An 18144-nucleotide genomic window follows, 5' to 3' on the forward strand; every position below is an offset into this window, starting at 1 on the left:
CTGCTGCATCCCTCTGCAAGATATCTCACTATTTTTGACTTTTCTGAGCCTGTCAAGTCCTTCTTTTGACCCATTTTGCCAAAGGAAAGGACGTTGCCTAATAATTATGCACACCTGATATAGGGTGTTGATGTCATTAGACCACGCCCCTTCTCATTACAGAGATGCACATCACCTAATATGCTTAATTGGTAGTAGGCTTTCGAGCCTATACAGCTTGGAGTAAGACAACATGCATGAAGAGGATGATGTGGACAAAATACTCATTTGCCTAATAATTTTGCACTCCCTGTAGTCTTTAAAACAGACCAGTCTGATTTTTAGTCTTTTCTTTTATATTTATATATATTTTTTAATTTTAAAAGATTTATCCTTGTGGTCCAATTTGACTGGATTACAGAAGATAGTGCCCCTTTACTTCCTGTAATGAAAGCATATTTTTGATCTGAGATAAAGCCATTCTGTTGGTGATAATAAAAGGAAGTGAGGAAATTAGTTCAGTGCCTCACCACTAAGTGTTCAGCCATAACAAATGACATGGCTGTCAGTCCACCACCCGACCAGCTTTTTCTCTGGCTTAAATGGGATTTTTCTGTTGGCTCTGTGCCCACGAGTTACTTTGGGTCTGACCTATGCTATTAACCCCGCATGTTGCCTCCCTTGGTAGTGACAGCAGGTGAAACGAGCCAATTTTATTGTGCTTGGCAGAGACATTAATTTATAGAACGTTCTGACACTGAGGTCATCATCACGAGCCTTTCTTTCTGTCTCTTCAAATCACGTTTTAATAGTGTGCAGACTTGTCAAAGTGAATTTTGAATAGTTGTGTGTGATTTTCACCGTTGTTCTGCATCCCACAATGCAGAAAATGTTTCTTCTTTCATCTCAACACAAAACAGAAATCATTATCACTACAAAGCCCTCCTGGATGCTTATTATCTAGTTTATTTTTTCTTTTTTATTGAACAAAAGAAAATTCAGCGGACATTTAATTTAGTCTGTTTTCGAAAAGAAGAAAATCTATGACAATCATTCTACACCAAACAACCTATACTGCTCGAAAAAGTTCAAATAAAAACTTAGATTTAGTTCACTGAACCTGCAAAGTTGGAAAACTTTTTAGTAATGCATTGCTACCATTTCTATTATTCTTTCTAAGCCTCACCAATGGCATATTTTCAGTGGGAATTGTTACAAATTGTAAAACGCTCAGCAACAGTTTCAGGTTATAAATCATTCTTTGAGGTTCTTGAATGGGAAGTATAAACTCCAACCCAATCTGGTAGAAAAATAAGTGTTGTTGAAGCTCATGTTGAATCACAAAAATGTTCAAATTTATCTCCGAGGGCAAAACTTAAAACTGACATTTATAATTTACAGTAGAGTTTGGGTAATTTGCTGGTTCTGTGAATGTATTAGAAGTGTAGAAACATTTTCAAGGAACAAGGGTTTTTCCTTTTTTAATTTTTTTTATTTTTGTACCCAAACACTTCCAGTACTTGTTCCAATGTCACTGAACATTGACTTTTCAGATAAGCGCAGCATGCCAGCACTACAGCAATAACAGATGTGAAGTCAGAGCAAATGACCAACAGGAGAAAACTGAACATTGTATTGGGAATTATAGTCTGACAGTGAGATTTGTTCAAGGCGGTAGGGTGTTTTCTCTGTTCTTGTGTATTAGCAGGGAGACTCACTGGCACACAGCTGTTCTTAATAACCATCATTACTTCCATCCAAATCAAATGTGCTGTGATTCTAGAGCTGCATCTTATCCTTCATCCATTCATGTCTCCCTGATTCTTAAAATAGGTGCCAGCACCTTAAGATAAACATAGTAGTTGCTGGTTGACCTTGTTCATACAACATTTTATATAATCACATGCTTTAAGTTTTTGTCTTTTTCTTTAATTATTTTTTTTGGATAGCTGCATGACCCAAGGTACGATAATATACTTTTACCACGTGGTCCAGACTATCTCAACATATGTCCATCACCTGTGGAGATCGGAGATTGCATAGCACTACAATAAATCTTTCTTGGTTCTTGGCCCAAAAGTTATTTTATATGTGTATATATTAGATTGTTAAAATGTAGATTTTCACTAAGGCATCTTCAAGCTACTTCATGCAGGTGGTCATGGCTGATTTCATCTTCCATTGTACTATTATTTTTTTGGTTTAAAGCCTGTAAAATGTATTTTATTCCCATACCTAAAGCAGCACTTTGTGCTTAATGCTACTAAGATTAGGAAAATGAATAATGGTTCAGATTTTGCTCCGTTTGCATAATGTTGCAACCTCACATGAGAGAAGGAACCAGGAGACAGAGATTTCAGCTTCTATTTGCAATTCTTGCTTTCTGTGCACACAGGAACAGTGACCAGGGGTCACAAACTCCAACACTAGTCTCCGGCTACGTCCACACTAATGCGTTTTCATTTGAAAAAGCATAGTTTTCTCTCCGTTTTTGCCTCCCGTCCACATGGCGTTTTCGCTTATGGAAAATGCAGTGTTTTGAAAACGCTCTCGAAAACGCATACATTTGAAAACTGTGCTTTCGCGTTGCAGTGTGGATAGCGAACACAGAGACTTTCTAAAACGATGACGCATGTTAGTCATATGATGCAGTCATGTGACCAATTAAACTAAGATAGCAAGAGGGCATTATAAAGCAGTTGTTCTGTTTGTATATCAGTCTGTACATGCTCCAGATAGCTTTTCTTCAAATTCTTTCATTCTCACTCCCTTTGGCAACTTTGTACTTTTGTGTTACTCGCAGCAACAACTCCACCTCATTGTTAGTCCGTTTAAATAACTCCATGCTTTTCCTCGTCATTTTGCCGCAATGTTTCAAAGAGCCGGAAAGTAATAAAGCGGCAGACAGAAATGATGCAGGCCGAATCTTGTTGCGTTTCACGCATGCACAGGACTGGAGCGCAAGCGTTTTTGGCCGTTTCAATGTGGACGCGCAACTCTGTGAAAACGACTGAAAACGCTAGTGTGGATGCGGAGCGTTTTCAGACGAAAACGCCGTTTTCAAATCTATCCGGGCTAGTGTGGACGTAGCCTCCATCATCGGTAGCCAAGCTCAACACAACCCTAAGCTGTGAAAACACTGGCGATCACATAAATGAACAATAACAACATGGGACCAAACACAACATAACAGCAATGACTTATAGCCTTGTAACTTAACATACTAACATAAATACTCTCACAAATCTTTTGCCAATCAAGCTGATTTTGATGTTTCTGTACAGCAAAGTGTGTGTTACTGGCCTTGCTGTCAGGTATACATGTTGAAATGCATGCTCTCTCTCTCTTTCTCTGTGAAAACGTCTTTCAGTGGTCTAAAGGAAACCAAAATGGTGGAGATGCATTTTCACAGAAACATTTTGGAGTCTTTGCTTGGTAAAATTTGCTACTGCTGTCAGGGAATGTAATCAATGAGTGCATCGAAACGCTCCTATTCCCCCATCGCTCTGCTTAATAATTCAACAACAAGCGTAGCCTCTCTGGGCTTTCACTGTGAAAGGTAAAGCATGACCTCCAGCACAGCAGCAGGTGGTGCACACACTGGTTACTCTGTGCAAGAATGGAAGATGGAACTTGCTTTTCTCTTTAATTCTATTATTGGACTTGAGGGTTTGAGGATATTACACTCTGCACATGGGTCTATAGTCACATGTATTACTTAATAATAGAGCATAATAGAATCTGAACTATCTAAGAAAAACATGCGACTCTAACCTAGTTTTGCAGGCATGAAAATTTTTTTTTTAAAAGACTTGGTGTCAAAAGCCACATATTGGGAGCACTTGGAACAGCAATATTAGAGCTGCTTTATTTAAAATAGCCAACTGTCAAAACACAGTGTGCACACATCAAAGATGTGCAATTTTTAGAACGGTGAGACCTTTCAAACAGCAGACAGTGTCTCTCGTCAGAGCAGAAAAAAGCACAGGTGAAACTAATAATGTTAACAATTGTTCAGTTCCAATTAAGTGTCCCAGCAGTGACCCAGCATGTAAAATAACAACCATCTGTAGCTCACGAATATAAGAAATGCAGTCATTATTGCTTTTTACCCGTGTTTGACTAGAATGTCTCTTGTGAAAATGCCCCACTGGATGGTATTATACCTATACAAATCATTTGGACAGGACATGATATTTTCAAGGAAGTTTTAATGGAAAAGTATAGAAAAGAGAAAAGCTATCTAACGCTATTCTAGCCCAACTTCTCTCATCCCAGTCTGAAAAGGACAGGAGGGTGAATCTCATCTTGTAAGTTTGAGAATTTAGTTTTATCTGGTTCTCTGCTGCTGTACTGCTGTTCAGTCACTTTGTGTGGGCGGACAAACCCGCGTCTCCAAAAAAACACAGTTAAATCTAGCTTATAGGTCAAGCTGTATTTTGTTTGTGGTCTATTGCTGCCTACTTTGCAATTTGTACTGCAAATACGGGTTTGTTTTGGCACTGGCACACACACACACACAAGGAACACAACCCAGATGGGGTTAATCCAATATCATTTACGATAGTTTATCATGTCATATGTCATGGGTGTAATCCCATTTGTTAAATGACTTTTGGATCTCTGTTTTAGATTACGATGTCTGGTAAAGCAACTGGAGAGAGGAGAGGCTTCACTTACTGACCTCAAGAAAAACCTTGAGTATGCGGCGTCTGTGCTGGAATCTGTTTACATCGAGGAAACAAGGTAAGAAAATGTTGGAAGTTGCTTTAAAATGGTTAAGTTATCAAGAAATGGTCCATTTATCAAGAAAACCCTGCAGCTCTAAGGCCAGAATTTGCTGAAGTGGAAACTGGCTTAAGTAATCTGGCATCAGTGCTACAGTAAAGATTATAGAATAATTCATATGTCATGATTTTAATTAGTTTTTATGACTCTAAATAGAATTTACAGACCAGAACTTGAAATACTGGTTTAATTTTCTACCCTGTGCTAGAATGTCTGACAAGTAACTTACATACAGCCACTGGTATAATAACTAATCACAGAAAAGCAGCCCCCACATTGCCTCACAACATAACAACTAATCACACATCTCTCCAGCTGATTCAGTCTAGCTCAGCCGTAGCTTCCTGCTGGCTGTATGTTAGCAAATTCTAAATCTCCTTCTTTGCTGGCAGCTGGAAAAAATAACCTTTAAGCTAGCTACCTAAAAGAAACTAAAACCTGTGGGGGGCATCTTTACATGTAGGAGTTTGATCATTATTATATTGGTGCTTGCCTTCCTGTAGACCAAAACAAGATTTTTCCAGTGGAGTTTTGCATCAATGCATCCTGGGCTCAGTGCCACCAGAGACAGGTGTGACTGGGTTAAAGAAATATAAAGAAGCCAGAATGATTTCCTCCTGTACCAGAATGAAAATGTGTGCTGCCAGACCAGCACTGACACAGCAATTTGGAGACACGTTTGGCTGGCTGTGTGAAACAGGTTCTCTGCTAGTGTGCTCATGCTACACAGCAACAGAAGATTGGTTGTTTTCATTGGCTTAACCTTAGCCATGTAAATAAACTGCCATCATTAAAATACATCATAACAATGTGGACATCTACGTCTGCCTCAGCAACATCTGTTCTACCATAGATAACACCTCGTCTCGACACTGCAACTCCCTCTCTGTTCTCCTCTTTCTTTTATGGCATATTAACAATCTGATAATGCTGCTATGTTATAATGCAGGATATTGTAATAAATTGTAAGCAGTAAATATTTGGAGACAACTGGAAAGATTCAGAACATCAGTTCTGATAATCATCCTGATACTATAAAAGGCTGATCAATGCTTTTCAGATTTTTCATACTTTTCGGATCAGATTCTTACAAGCAACACATTTTTATAACATCCATTCATTCATTTTCTCATGTGTATCCAGTTCAGGGTCATAGTGAGGCTGGAGTCTATCACATAAAACGTGGGGCACATAAACTACCCAGAAGTAGATAAGTTGTTAATGTTTGCTGCACCTCAGCTTAATGGAACATTAAAATATTGTTACTACTGTTAATTAATGATAGTTAGCTCGTTAATTAATGATGAGAACAACAAGCCCTCCTCATTTGTTTCTTCAAGGCAAGTGAAGGCATTTACACACAGATGTGGATTTCTCATCATCATTTTCTCAATAACAACAAATGTTTTTACAGGAAAGGGATGTTAATAAATGGACTGATTGCAATTTCTTGGCCAACAACTACAATTTCTGATGTTTTTCTAAGTATGACCTCCTGATACAATTTTCTTTTCCAATTATAGTTTCTTTTTATAGGACATTTAACCGACAGCATGTATAGTCAAAAATAAAAATTTCTGTAATACAGTCACCAGTCCAGGCTGGATGATTGGTGGATCTTACCTGAAGGACCAGGGAATCCTCTGAAGTTTAGGGGTAAAAGATAAAGCCCTCAGCCACAACAAGGTAATAAGCCACTTAGGGATCAATAATAATGATCCAACTATATAATAGTTGGATCATAAGCCTGGTCTTCCATAAGACCAGGCTTATGGAATTATGAAAACCTCTCATCATCTAGATATCAGAGTCATTTTACATAATCAATATTTTTGCATTTCACACTTTCAAGTGGTAGCCAGATCTTTTTCTCAGAGGTTGACATAGCTGCTGATTGGCCAAGCATCAATATCAGATAGACAAAGGGATGGTACAAGTTTGCTTTTTTACCTTAAATGACCTGCATTACCTTCAACGTGAGAAATTTACTCTTCATCAATGTATAAATACATGTACTTCACTTACCACTGAAGTTTTCTGTGACAAACATGGGCAAGGGGTATATACATTTAATAAGTGGTCTTTAAATTTCAAAAGAACAAAATACAAATAATTTCTGTTCTGCTGCCCCTCTGGCCAAGTTTAAAAATAGAAAATTACTTGGGTAAAGTCATAGAATCATTGGTGTCACTGCACAGTTTAACATTTATTATTAGGAAATATAGTAGGTCAGTATATTTCAAAAGTCCAGTGGAGGTCCAAAATCTGAGATACGACCAGGCTTATGGAATTTTGAAAACCTCTCATCATCTAGATCCAGTCAGATTAGGGTCAGCAATGGCAGCGCCACCCTAGGATGGAGGATGATGAACTATCCAGTGCAGAATCCATGTAGCGCCATAAAACCTATGTTGTGAATGCTTTCTCCCCCCCACCCCCCTCTCCATCTCTCTCTCACTCTCTCTGCCATGCGAGCATGTATTTAGTTCAGAGGGTTTGCAGGCTTTGCTCTTGATCCCTCATACATGTCAACACAACAGGGTGGCTGTGGAGAATTATAAATTGGATTGGTATTCTGCGTCCCGGTGTTTCAAGAGGCCTGGGTTGTTTTGATCTTACATAAGAGGCAATATTATTTGATGGACAGCATTAGGATTTGAGTTCTATCCTTTGTGAATGTAAATGTGCAATAAACAATAAATATTTTAGTAAATCTTTGGTCTCTGCATCTTCCTTTTTTGTACCTTTATTTCTGTCTTGCACTACTACTACTACCACTACTAATAATAATAATGATGTGGTTTCTTCCAGGCGCTTGGTGGACACAGAAGATGAACTCAGTGACATTCAGTCCGAGTCGGTGCCTTCAGAAGTGCGAGACTGGCTGGCCTCCACCTTTACCCGACAGATGGGCCTGATGCTAAGACGTAACGAGGAAAAACCTCGCTTCCGAAGCATCGTCCACGCCGTTCAGGCTGGAATATTTGTTGAGAGGTAGAATTTGTTTGTGTCGCACAAAAACACTTCCACGATCACATCCGAGCCTGGAGCCATCATCCCTAAATAATTCATGGCCTATCACCTTTTATTTCCCCCCTTGCCAATCTATTATTGGTGCATCCAAATCAGTGTCACGACTTGAAGCAGTTCAATCAGCGTCTTTAGTTTGGCCTTGCATAACAAATGGATAGAAGACATGGTGTTCTAAAGCTGTTTTGTTTGCTTTTGTTTGTTAAAGTAGTTCAAAGTTTTGTGTAATTTAATGAGGAATAGTAAATAACTGAGTTATGCAGAGGCTCGAAACTTATTTTAAGTCACCCATTTTATTGCACATGCTGTTTGCTTTTGTTTGTGTCTGGATAGATGATATGTTGATGTGTAAATTTGATATGACATAAGTCTTTTTAGATGAATCATGAAAAACATTTGAAGGCAATAAGGCAAATACTAAAATGCAGTAATAGAACTTTCTTTTGTACATAATTTAAGAGTAGTTATTAAAGCTGGGGGTTGGCAACATGTTTTTGGCACTACTAGACAAAAAGATCAATAATAACCTTTCAGCATATAGTAATTCAAGTGGTCTGGAAGGGAACTAGTGCCTCTCCTCTGGTCATTGTTTACAATCTTTAGATAATCAAATCATGACAGGAGACTTTGACCGCAGGTCTTTTTACTCTAGTTCAGATGAAGACGTATGAAGTGTCTAAAAAGCAAAAAAGACTTTATAGTGAGAGGCAGGGGTGCAGGTTAAGTAGAATCCTTTACCGAGGGAAATAGTAGTTCTTTGTAGCCAAAAAAATAGTTTGAGACTTTACTTTTGGCAGGTGTAAAGCTCATATATAAGAGGCTCTTAGAATAGATAAGCAAAAGCTGGAGGAGGAGGGTTGTCTGTTTTTAGGTTTTTCTTTATTTACATCTGTTGGTGCTTTAATAAATACTTAGGTATACAGCAGAGGGAGGAAGGATTCAAAGCAGTAAAGGTGAGAGAGGCAAACCGTTTGGCATATTTATTATTCAATTACTATATATATACATATGTAAATAATATATTTTTTCTGTCTTGCAATGTAAATCTCTGGTATATTATTGCTGATAGGTGATGAAGTTCTTACTTAAGACTGCCTTATCTGAACGTGTGAGCACCAAACTGAATGAGAGCGACTGACAAGTAGGAGAGAGAGGAAATAATTCAAAATTTAAAGCCACACTCTTTGGTTAAAATTTCAATCTGCTGGAAATGTGTGTGCATCCTCGGAACGCTGGCTCTCTCACCTGAGTCAACAATACATCATCAGTTCCTTGGCAAGCCTGGCTAAGCACAATCATTCGGAGAGCTGCATACAGCTCTAGGCTGTGCTTTATCACACAGTAACATGCAACATGTATTTGTTTAAATCAGTAAGCCTCTAACATGTGAGTTATAATCTTTCTTAATCTGTTTTACAGTGAAGCCATATTGGAAAATGGAGGATTAAAGTGAAAATGTGGAACAGCGCGGTGCACTCTGAGCTGTCCACTATCTGTATAGATATCTGCCGTTCATTACAACTATTGTGATGCTAAATTTGAATCTCTAGCATCTGTTCTTATTCCACTAAATTGCGAGATGCTGAGCACCACACACTAATTTTGTAGCCATCCAACTGAATCTAATGACTCGTTGGTCTCATGGGGAATTATGTAGCTTGTGTTGCAGCTTGCAATGAAGTAAAACCATATTTTATCCTCATATGTGAGGATAAAGCTTTTGCATGTAAAAAAAAAAAGAAAAAAGAAAAAAAGACTAGCTTGTAAGTAAGTAAGTAAGTAAAATTTTATTTATATAGCACATTTCTAGATAGAGATCACAAAGTGCTTTACAAGATATAACAGATTAAAAAGACAAAATACAAACAAAGTTAGCAAAAGGCAGTTTTAAAAAGATGTGTTTTTAGCTGTTTTTTAAAAGTAATCAATGAATCAGCGGATCGTAAGTCCTGAGGAAGGGAATTCCACAGTCTGGCGGCCACAGTAGCAAAAGCTCTATCACCCCTAGTTTTCAGTCTCGTATACTGAATGACAAGTAGGCCCTGACTACTCGACCTCAGAGACCTACTAGGGGCATAGGGCTGTAAAAGTTCAATGATATATGGTGGTGCTTGCTGTTGAAGAGCCTTGAAAGTTAAAACCAAAATCTTAAACTGGACTCTAAATTCAACAGGAAGCCAATGTAACTGCATGAGCAACGGTGTTATATGTGAAAATTTAGAAGCTTTCGTCAAAAGTCTTGCTGCAGCATTCTGAACGATCTGCAGACGCTCCAAAGAACCTTTATTTAAACAAGTAAACAGGGAATTGCAATAGTCCAGTCGTGAAGAGATAAAAGCATGAATAACAATCTCCAGTTCGGTATAGGATATAATAGAGCTCAATTTAGAAATATTTCTTAAATGATAAAAGCAAGACCGAACAAGAGATTTAACATGACTATCTAACGTAAGAGCAGGATCAAGGATAATCCCTAAGTTCCTGACAGATGGTTTTACAAACGTTGAAAGAGGACCAAGAGCATTTATTATACTGGGTATATGTCTATCTGGGGCACATAAGAGGACTTCGGTTTTACTTTCATTTAGTTGGAGGAAGTTTTCAGCCATCCAGCCTTTAATGGTTTCCAAGCACACATTTAAAAGCCGCTTGCAAAGCATTTACCTCTTCTCAACCTAACCTGTCTAATATAGCTTCACAGTGAGTTGTGCATATTTGAAGCTTTAGGGAAACCAGCAGGCTGTGGTTTGGGGTTGGTGTAGTAACCTCTGCTGTTTGCACTCAGCAGTGCTTTTCATTTGATGTTTTTATCTCGTTCAAACAGGATGTACCGGCGTACCTCCAATATGGTGGGACTCAGCTACCCGGCCTCTGTCATATCTGTGCTTAAGGTATTAACGTGCGCACTCACATTCAAAAAGAAACATACGCATAAGGAAAAGTTACTTGGTGCACACATACACGCTGTGAAAATCGACATACTCTGAAATATTTATATGAAGTGGACTTTTGGCACCGTTTGTTTGTGTTGTGTGTTTTCCTTTTGTGTTGGTAGAGGATGAATAAGTTGTTTGACAAGGATGGTGTCATTATTTAAATGTTTCTCCTTCATACAGAATGTTGACAAGTGGTCGTTTGATGTCTTCGCTCTGAATGAGGCCAGTGGAGACCACGCACTTAAATTCATATTCTACGAGCTGCTCACAAGATATGATCTCATTAGTCGTTTCAAGGTAAAGCCCCAAGGAAATAATGTACCACCTGAAACTGATATGTGGTGGTTTATGCCATTAAAACAAGAAAAACTATTCAGTATGAGTAAGAATCTTCACTGTTCCTTATTTGATGGATGTGGGCACACTCTCCTCTCCACCTTAGAATAAGATTATCTCACTAAATTTTAATCATTATATGAAGGGGGCTGGCCACATTTCATCTCAACTGATAGTACATCATTCAAGTCACCAGATATCTTGGAGAAGGGTTTCCTGTTTACATTTTCTTGTTGTTTTGTCTAATGTCAGATCCCAATCTCTGCGGTGGTGTCATTTGTTGAGGCCCTTGAGGTCGGATACAGCAAACATAAAAACCCCTACCACAACCTGGTTCATGCTGCTGATGTCACACAGACTGTGCACTACTTGCTACTCAAGACTGGCATGGTGGTGAGTAAAACATGGACAAGTTAGGTAACATAATGTTATACACATACATACAGTAACCTGCTAAAAAGAAACAAGCAAAAAAAAACCCCCCAAAAAAACTGTTGACCATCTTGGTTTAGTTCCAAGAAAGCAGGCTCACGGGATCAAAGCTTAGTCTGTGAAAGTGAGGGGATTTTATCCACATGGTATTCAGAACATCTCTGTCAGCCTAATTGCAGCTTTGCTTGACATTCAGCTTTTAAATATGGCTTTTTTTTAGCCTGAAGAATCCATGAACCATCTTTTTAGACAAAAAAAATAAACAAGAGCCAAAATTAATTCTAGGAAGGTTGAAAACATCTAAGGAATAGGCACCGAATATAAAATAAAATATTACCTCTTGCCTTTTTTTCCTGGGTATATCATTGCTGCTCCATAGATTTTGCTGCTTTTGCTCTTTTTACTATCAGGTGACCTATTTCACTTCTTTGCACCGAGGTGACTTTAGGGCGTTTCTGATGCAGCATTTATTCAAAAAAGGAATAAAAAACACTAGCCTGAGTTCAAAGTCCCTAACCAGCCGGCTGCCCCCGCTTCCAGTGTTTTTATTTAATCACCTTAATAAGGTGGCTGCGACAGCTGTCGACATGGTATGTTTCTCTGGGCAGTGCCTTGCGGAGAAAACCACATTACTGCTAGAACCACAGGCTCCTTGGAGAGCAGGTGAGGGACATCTATCATTTTGCAGGCCCTCCAGACTCCATTAAATCAACAATCAACAGGTCATTCATAAAGCAGACCCATGAGGAAATACAGTGAGTGGTGGATCAGCCATCATGCATCCACCCTGTTTTTAATGACTCCTCCACCCCCCACTGTTGATTAGTCACCAATATCGACTGGGCTTCCTGAGCTAAATCCCCACTCTGTGTATGTGAGGGCACTCAGATGCATGCACATCTTAGAGGGGAAAAAGCCCTGATTACAGTGTGCTGATTACAGATTAGATTTTAGATTTTATAGATGAAACTAATGATTGATTCACTGAAAAAAAATCCGCAAATCCACCAATAATATTAACTAATTATATATTGAAGAGTTGTTATCGATCTTCCTCACTGACATCTTGGCCAGAAATGAAATAAGATTATCTCAAACTATTCCTGCAACAGTGTGCTGCTGCACTGACATTATCTTCTTTGCTGTAATCATGAATCGCACATCAAACAGCTACAACATGCCCCAAAAACACACATAGGAAGGTGTGATGTGTAGTCTCACCTTGTGACACTAAACTTATAGTAAACTTAAAAAAGAGACTTGTGGGGGGTTTTTTTGTAATATTTGGTGACATATGTGGAACAAAGCAGATTGACAGACCGTCACAGAGAAACTGAAACCAGAAGTGATGAAGTGAGAGTTTAAAATGCAATTTTCAATAGAGCTTGTCTTATCTGAAGTTTTCTTTTTTGCTTTTCTAACCTTTTCCTCTATCTCCTTCTTCCCATTTGTTTCCTTTCATCCCTGACGGTAATGTATTTCTCATGCCGCATACTTCTCTGGATCTTTTATATCACTTTTCGCCTCTACATTTTTATGGCTTGGTGTTCTATTCCCTGCGTCTCTCTTTTTTCAATTCACTTGCTTCTCATCTCTCTTCTCTAATTTTTGTCCATTCTGTTCATTACTTTCCCCACCTCCTTTTCCTGTCAATGTCTGTCTTTTCCATGTCGTTACCTCTTCTCCTGAACACCGTTCCCTCTTATATATCCGTCTTAATGCCCTCCTCATCATCATCCTTACCTCACCCCTCCTTTTCCCTCGCTCCCTTGTCCTCCTCTTTTCTTCTTCTTTTGCCTCCAGCATTGGTTGACTGAGCTTGAGATCTTTGCCATGATCTTTGCGGCGGCGGTGCATGACTACGAGCACACGGGGACCACAAACAACTTCCACATTCAGACAAGGTAATGGATCATTAAATCATAAATGCATGGCACTGACTCGCCCGATCAATGTTTTCATTTGCAGCAAGAGGGCTTTACAATCACACTGTGATCGCCTGCAGTGCAGTAATAACACTGGGGCTGGTTGGGAGTCCAGATGAACTCCAAAACTCATCCTCTTGAAAAAAAAAAATCTGTTCTACAAAACAAGGAATTGCTCAGCATTTTTCACTCTTGTCAACTTGAAAGAAAAACATTTACCATCATTTGGAAAAAAAAGGAAAAACAATTCACAGGACTCTATATACAGCTATGAAAAACTAAGTATACCATTACAGCTTCTATAGGACTTAAGATAAGTAGCTGATAGGTGCTGATAATAAAATGCATTTGATTAATTGATCATCAGCAACTGTGACCATCTCTGTAAAAGCAGAAGTTTTGGCAGCTTACAGGTCTAAAGCATTTAGGTGTTTGTTAACAACATGTTACAATCTTCTGAGTAGTGGATGCCCCAGCAAATTAACCCCAAGGTCAGACCTTGCAGTGCTAAGAGAAATTTTGAAACCCCAAGACAATATCAAACTCACACAGATATAATGTTAATGTTCCTGACGGTACAGTTGGAAGAAGGCTGCAGAGTTGGAATGGTTGCCAGGAGAAAACCTCTTCTCTTTTTGGGCCTGAACAAACCCAAAAACATCTGGAAAAGTGTTCTTTGGACAGATGAGACCAAGGTGGAGATGTCTGACCACGATGCAGAGTGTCACATTTCGTGAAAACACAGCATATCATGACAAACACTTCATACTAGCTGTCAAGCATGGTGGCAGAGAGGTGATGATTTGGGTTTGTTTTTCAGCCACAGAACATTTTAGGGCAAAATATGGGCCTAAAATCATGGGGGTGTACTTACATTTTCACAGCAGCAGATAGAGTCCTTTGAAACTTTTTTGGCATTTCACCTAACACAACAATTAAAATCTATTATTATGAGAAACAAAATTATTTCTTTTGACCAGTGCCCTCCTATTTTTAGGATGCATGAACGTCATTTTATTCATTTTGATTTAGAACCTTAGAAGAGTCAGTGTTCCTTAGCCTTTCAATAAATAATGAAAGTTTTTTTAAAAAAAATATGTTAGCTTTGATGCAGGTTTAAGTAAATAATACCCTCCACATGTTATTTCTTTATTTTTTCTGTTTATTCTTTTCATTGTTTTTCTGTTGCATTTGGCAGGTGAGAGTTCAACCAAATTTTAGTCTTTGACCATGTCGTATTGGATTTGCCAGGAAAGAAATATGTCAGATCTTTCACTAGTTACCAGACTGCAGCAATAGCTTTGTTGTGCACTCAGTGTTTTGAGCACAGCACTCTTTATAGTGTCATCAAGCTACAGTTTTTGAACTAAAGTAAAACAGAAGCAGCTAAATGAATCTCAAGTAGGCAACCAATTTGGATCTTTGATTTTGACTAGCATCTGCAAAAATGTTTAAAGGATTTAGTAACATCTGTGGATCCCTCATGTGTTTTCTGAGCTGTTTGATTTCCCTGCAATAGCCCAAGAAAAGAGTTTTCTTTCTTTTGGACTGACAGGTCAGACACAGCTATCCTGTATAATGATCGTTCAGTATTGGAGAGTCATCATGTCAGCGCAGCCTATCGCCTGCTGCAGGACGACGATGAAATGAACATCCTCTACAACCTTTCTAAGGATGACTGGAGGTCAGTAACACAGACAGAGAATGATAGGAAGGGTGCAGGATAGGTGAGTGACAGCAAAGGGGATTAAAAGTCAGATGTAAAAATATCACATAAGAACAGACAAAGCATGAATAAAACCAAGCAGAGCGCACAGGTCAAGCAGTCTCACAATGAACATCTACTCAAAGTAAACTGAGCTCCTGTTTTTCCAGGCTACTTATACACAGTAGAAACACAGAGTCAAAATCAGCAAAGCTGGATTACCTCCAAGGCTCAACAACTTTATAGAAATGGAACTGTTATATGAAGATAGCTCTAATCTGATTACATACAGCATAAGCTACTGTCAAATCAGATATAAATAGTTCTCAAAAACCGCCTTCATCTAATTACAAAGACTTCAAAATAAGTCAGCTTTTATTAGCCGCAGGTTTGACCGTTTTTTATGCTGCACATGGCTCACGTTTTCTCTCCTTTTTTCATTTAGAGAGCTGCGGGCTTTAGTAGTGGAAATGGTGCTGGCTACAGACATGTCCTGCCACTTCCAGCAAGTTAAGGCCATGAAGAACTTCCTACAACAACCGGAGGGGTCAGTTGCCATTTCCTTCATTACAGTTTATAATGTGCGCCCTTGCCCCTGCAATTTACATTACCCCCGCTATCAGCCACCATTTACTAACCACCTGCCATTTACAACCTAATTAATCCTGCCCCAAAGGAGGCACATGGAGAGAAACACTATAAACAGGCCTGTTTTATATCAGGTGGACCTCTGGAATGAAAAACAAGGGAGGATTTCTGTTGCTCAGGTGTTGTTTACTCAACATAAAAAAATTAAATTCAACGAGTCATTTGCTGCCAAATAGTACCAAATGTCGCACATTACACAGTGCAGGTATTCAACAGAGAATTACCACGGTGCCTCTCAGGCACAAACGCAGCTTGCTTCTCTGTGCTGGACGTCTGCAACAGAGTTACGGTGTAGTCACACCAGATTTGGCAGGGTGAAATTTATTTACACACTGTGGCTAAAAAAAAAAGAGCCGCTGCCAGAAATTGCTGGCAGGTTTGTTGGCATGCCGTCCTTTTGCTACTGCTGATGAGCTAGCAGAAAATGTTTCGTTTTCACAGAAAAAAAATATAGCACTTCCTTTGACAGAATTATTGTTGTGCTGCTTGTATTCTTTAGCATTAATGCTCCCTCACACTTTACAGTCGCTAATATTCTCTGGGTGTTATACTTTGGTAAAGAATATCAGAAATCCTTTGCACAGCAGAAGATATGAGCAGAATCAAAAATGGAGAAATGAAAAAAAAGGAACTTCTCAACTGTTTCCTCTCTTAAACAATTTAGACAAGAGGAAGACAAGAAGAGAAATTATCAATAACATCACCCAGAAACAATGAGGGAATAACACTCTTTATCTCTCTACCTTGCAATGTTCCCCTGGGAATCCTTGAATCCTGGCATTCATGTGGATGTTATTCTTACATGCACCAGCCACCTAAACATTGTTACACACTATCTGATGGAAGCTTCCTCCCAAGCAGGATAATGTCCCTGATAGTAGAAAACAAAAACTAAAGTATCTAACAGAGCTGGTTCTCTCACAGACTGACTTGGCTGTTGTGAACTGCTGATGTTCACATTTTATATTCTTATCTCTTATTATGCCACAGGGATGCCTAACTGACACAAACTAGGGAAAATAAATGGTACACAATTTCATCCCAGAATGGAATAATCATAAAAAAAGGAAAAGAGTAAAATTAAAACAAAGTCACTTATGGGATAAACTTTCATAAGTGCGTTCCCAAAATCTAATACAGACTACAAAATGAAGTAAACTTGTCAAGAAGGCTACCATGCAATCTCTTGTGTATTTTTTTTATTTATGTTGAACCCATACAAACCTCATAGATTGGCAACAGATGTGATGTAGCGTTAATGAGGCGAAGTGGGAGCCAAAGTAGGGCTACAGCTCGCAAGTGACCTTGCAAAGACGCTGTTTTTTAGGTTTTTAACTCTGGAAAATATCCAGAGAATAAAGTAAGAAAATGTCAGGAGTTGCCCTTTTTCAGCAAGACTGCGCACTTAAGATGCGTTCTCACTACTGCAAATACTCTGTTTGCTTAAGGCAAAGGGAAATGTTTGGAGAGACCGTGCAAGAGGAAGGACACGTGACGCCTTTTGTGAATTCAGTAGATATTTGCCTGCTCTGTTCTCACATAGGCTTGGTCGGATATTATGTGGATGTCGTACTAAAGGGGTTGTATATAAAGGCCTGTTTAATATCCAATCTCACTGCGATGGACACCTTAGGTTTGTACCTCTGACAGTTAATATCAGGCTGCTGTTCCTGAGTAAAAAATGACTCGAGCCACAGAGCTGTGAACCAGTGCAGAGAAAAGACCCACACATAAAAAATATGGATGGCAAATTATGCTGAGGTGGTTCTTAATGTTATCCGAGAGAGAATGGCTACAACTTTGCTTCTCTTTAAAATTCTTGCAGTGAATCTATATAAAAAACAAAGTTTAGGCCCTGCTTTGCTTAAACTAAATGGTAGTGAATGACGTTAGATATGTGCCTGATTCATTTAGAAGTTCTACATAATACTCTGTTGGTATTTTTAAGTGCATTAATGGTGTGCATCTTTTTAAGCACTTTAAGCACCCTAACACGACTGCAGTGACCGATAACTGTTGTACATGCAGACACTGAGCTGAAGCGTGCATACAGAAATAAAAACACTATCAAGCAAACTATCATGCAATGTGATGACTCATCAGTGCTGATGCAGCTGCCGCATTGACAAGAAACATGTTGACCTTCAGGGTATTCTTTTCACCGTGATAATGCCGAGCACTTATCTGAAAATTACTCAGAAGGCACTGATATGTAGATAAGTGGCTTCCTAAAAATATATATTGGTATCAACAATATTGTGTTCCCTGTATTTGTGAATATAACTTGAAAATTGCTGACCTGAAGGTAATCGTCAAGGGAGAGTATTGGGTGCTCACACACACACGCACACACGCAAGCATGCAC

General features: G+C 38.8%; 1 protein-coding gene across 1 annotated transcript in view; it reads left to right on the forward strand.

The window, feature by feature from the left end:
- The window catches only part of pde1cb (phosphodiesterase 1C, calmodulin-dependent b), a 117854-nt gene that overhangs the window by 88861 nt on the left and 10849 nt on the right, over nt 1–18144 (forward strand). Inside the window, exons 5-12 of the mRNA XM_085377780.1 lie at nt 4612–4725; nt 7579–7761; nt 10622–10688; nt 10914–11030; nt 11322–11462; nt 13305–13405; nt 14982–15110; nt 15577–15678. Of these exons, the coding sequence (XP_085233906.1) occupies nt 4612–4725; nt 7579–7761; nt 10622–10688; nt 10914–11030; nt 11322–11462; nt 13305–13405; nt 14982–15110; nt 15577–15678 (954 nt within the window). The remainder of the gene's footprint in view (nt 1–4611; nt 4726–7578; nt 7762–10621; nt 10689–10913; nt 11031–11321; nt 11463–13304; nt 13406–14981; nt 15111–15576; nt 15679–18144) is intronic.

The sequence above is a fragment of the Diplotaxodon limnothrissa genome, linkage group LG18 (genome assembly GCF_057381915.1).
Source record: "Diplotaxodon limnothrissa isolate DT_005_m linkage group LG18, D_limnothrissa_male_GT1.1, whole genome shotgun sequence".
In the NCBI taxonomy this organism is placed as follows: Eukaryota; Metazoa; Chordata; class Actinopteri; order Cichliformes; family Cichlidae; genus Diplotaxodon; species Diplotaxodon limnothrissa.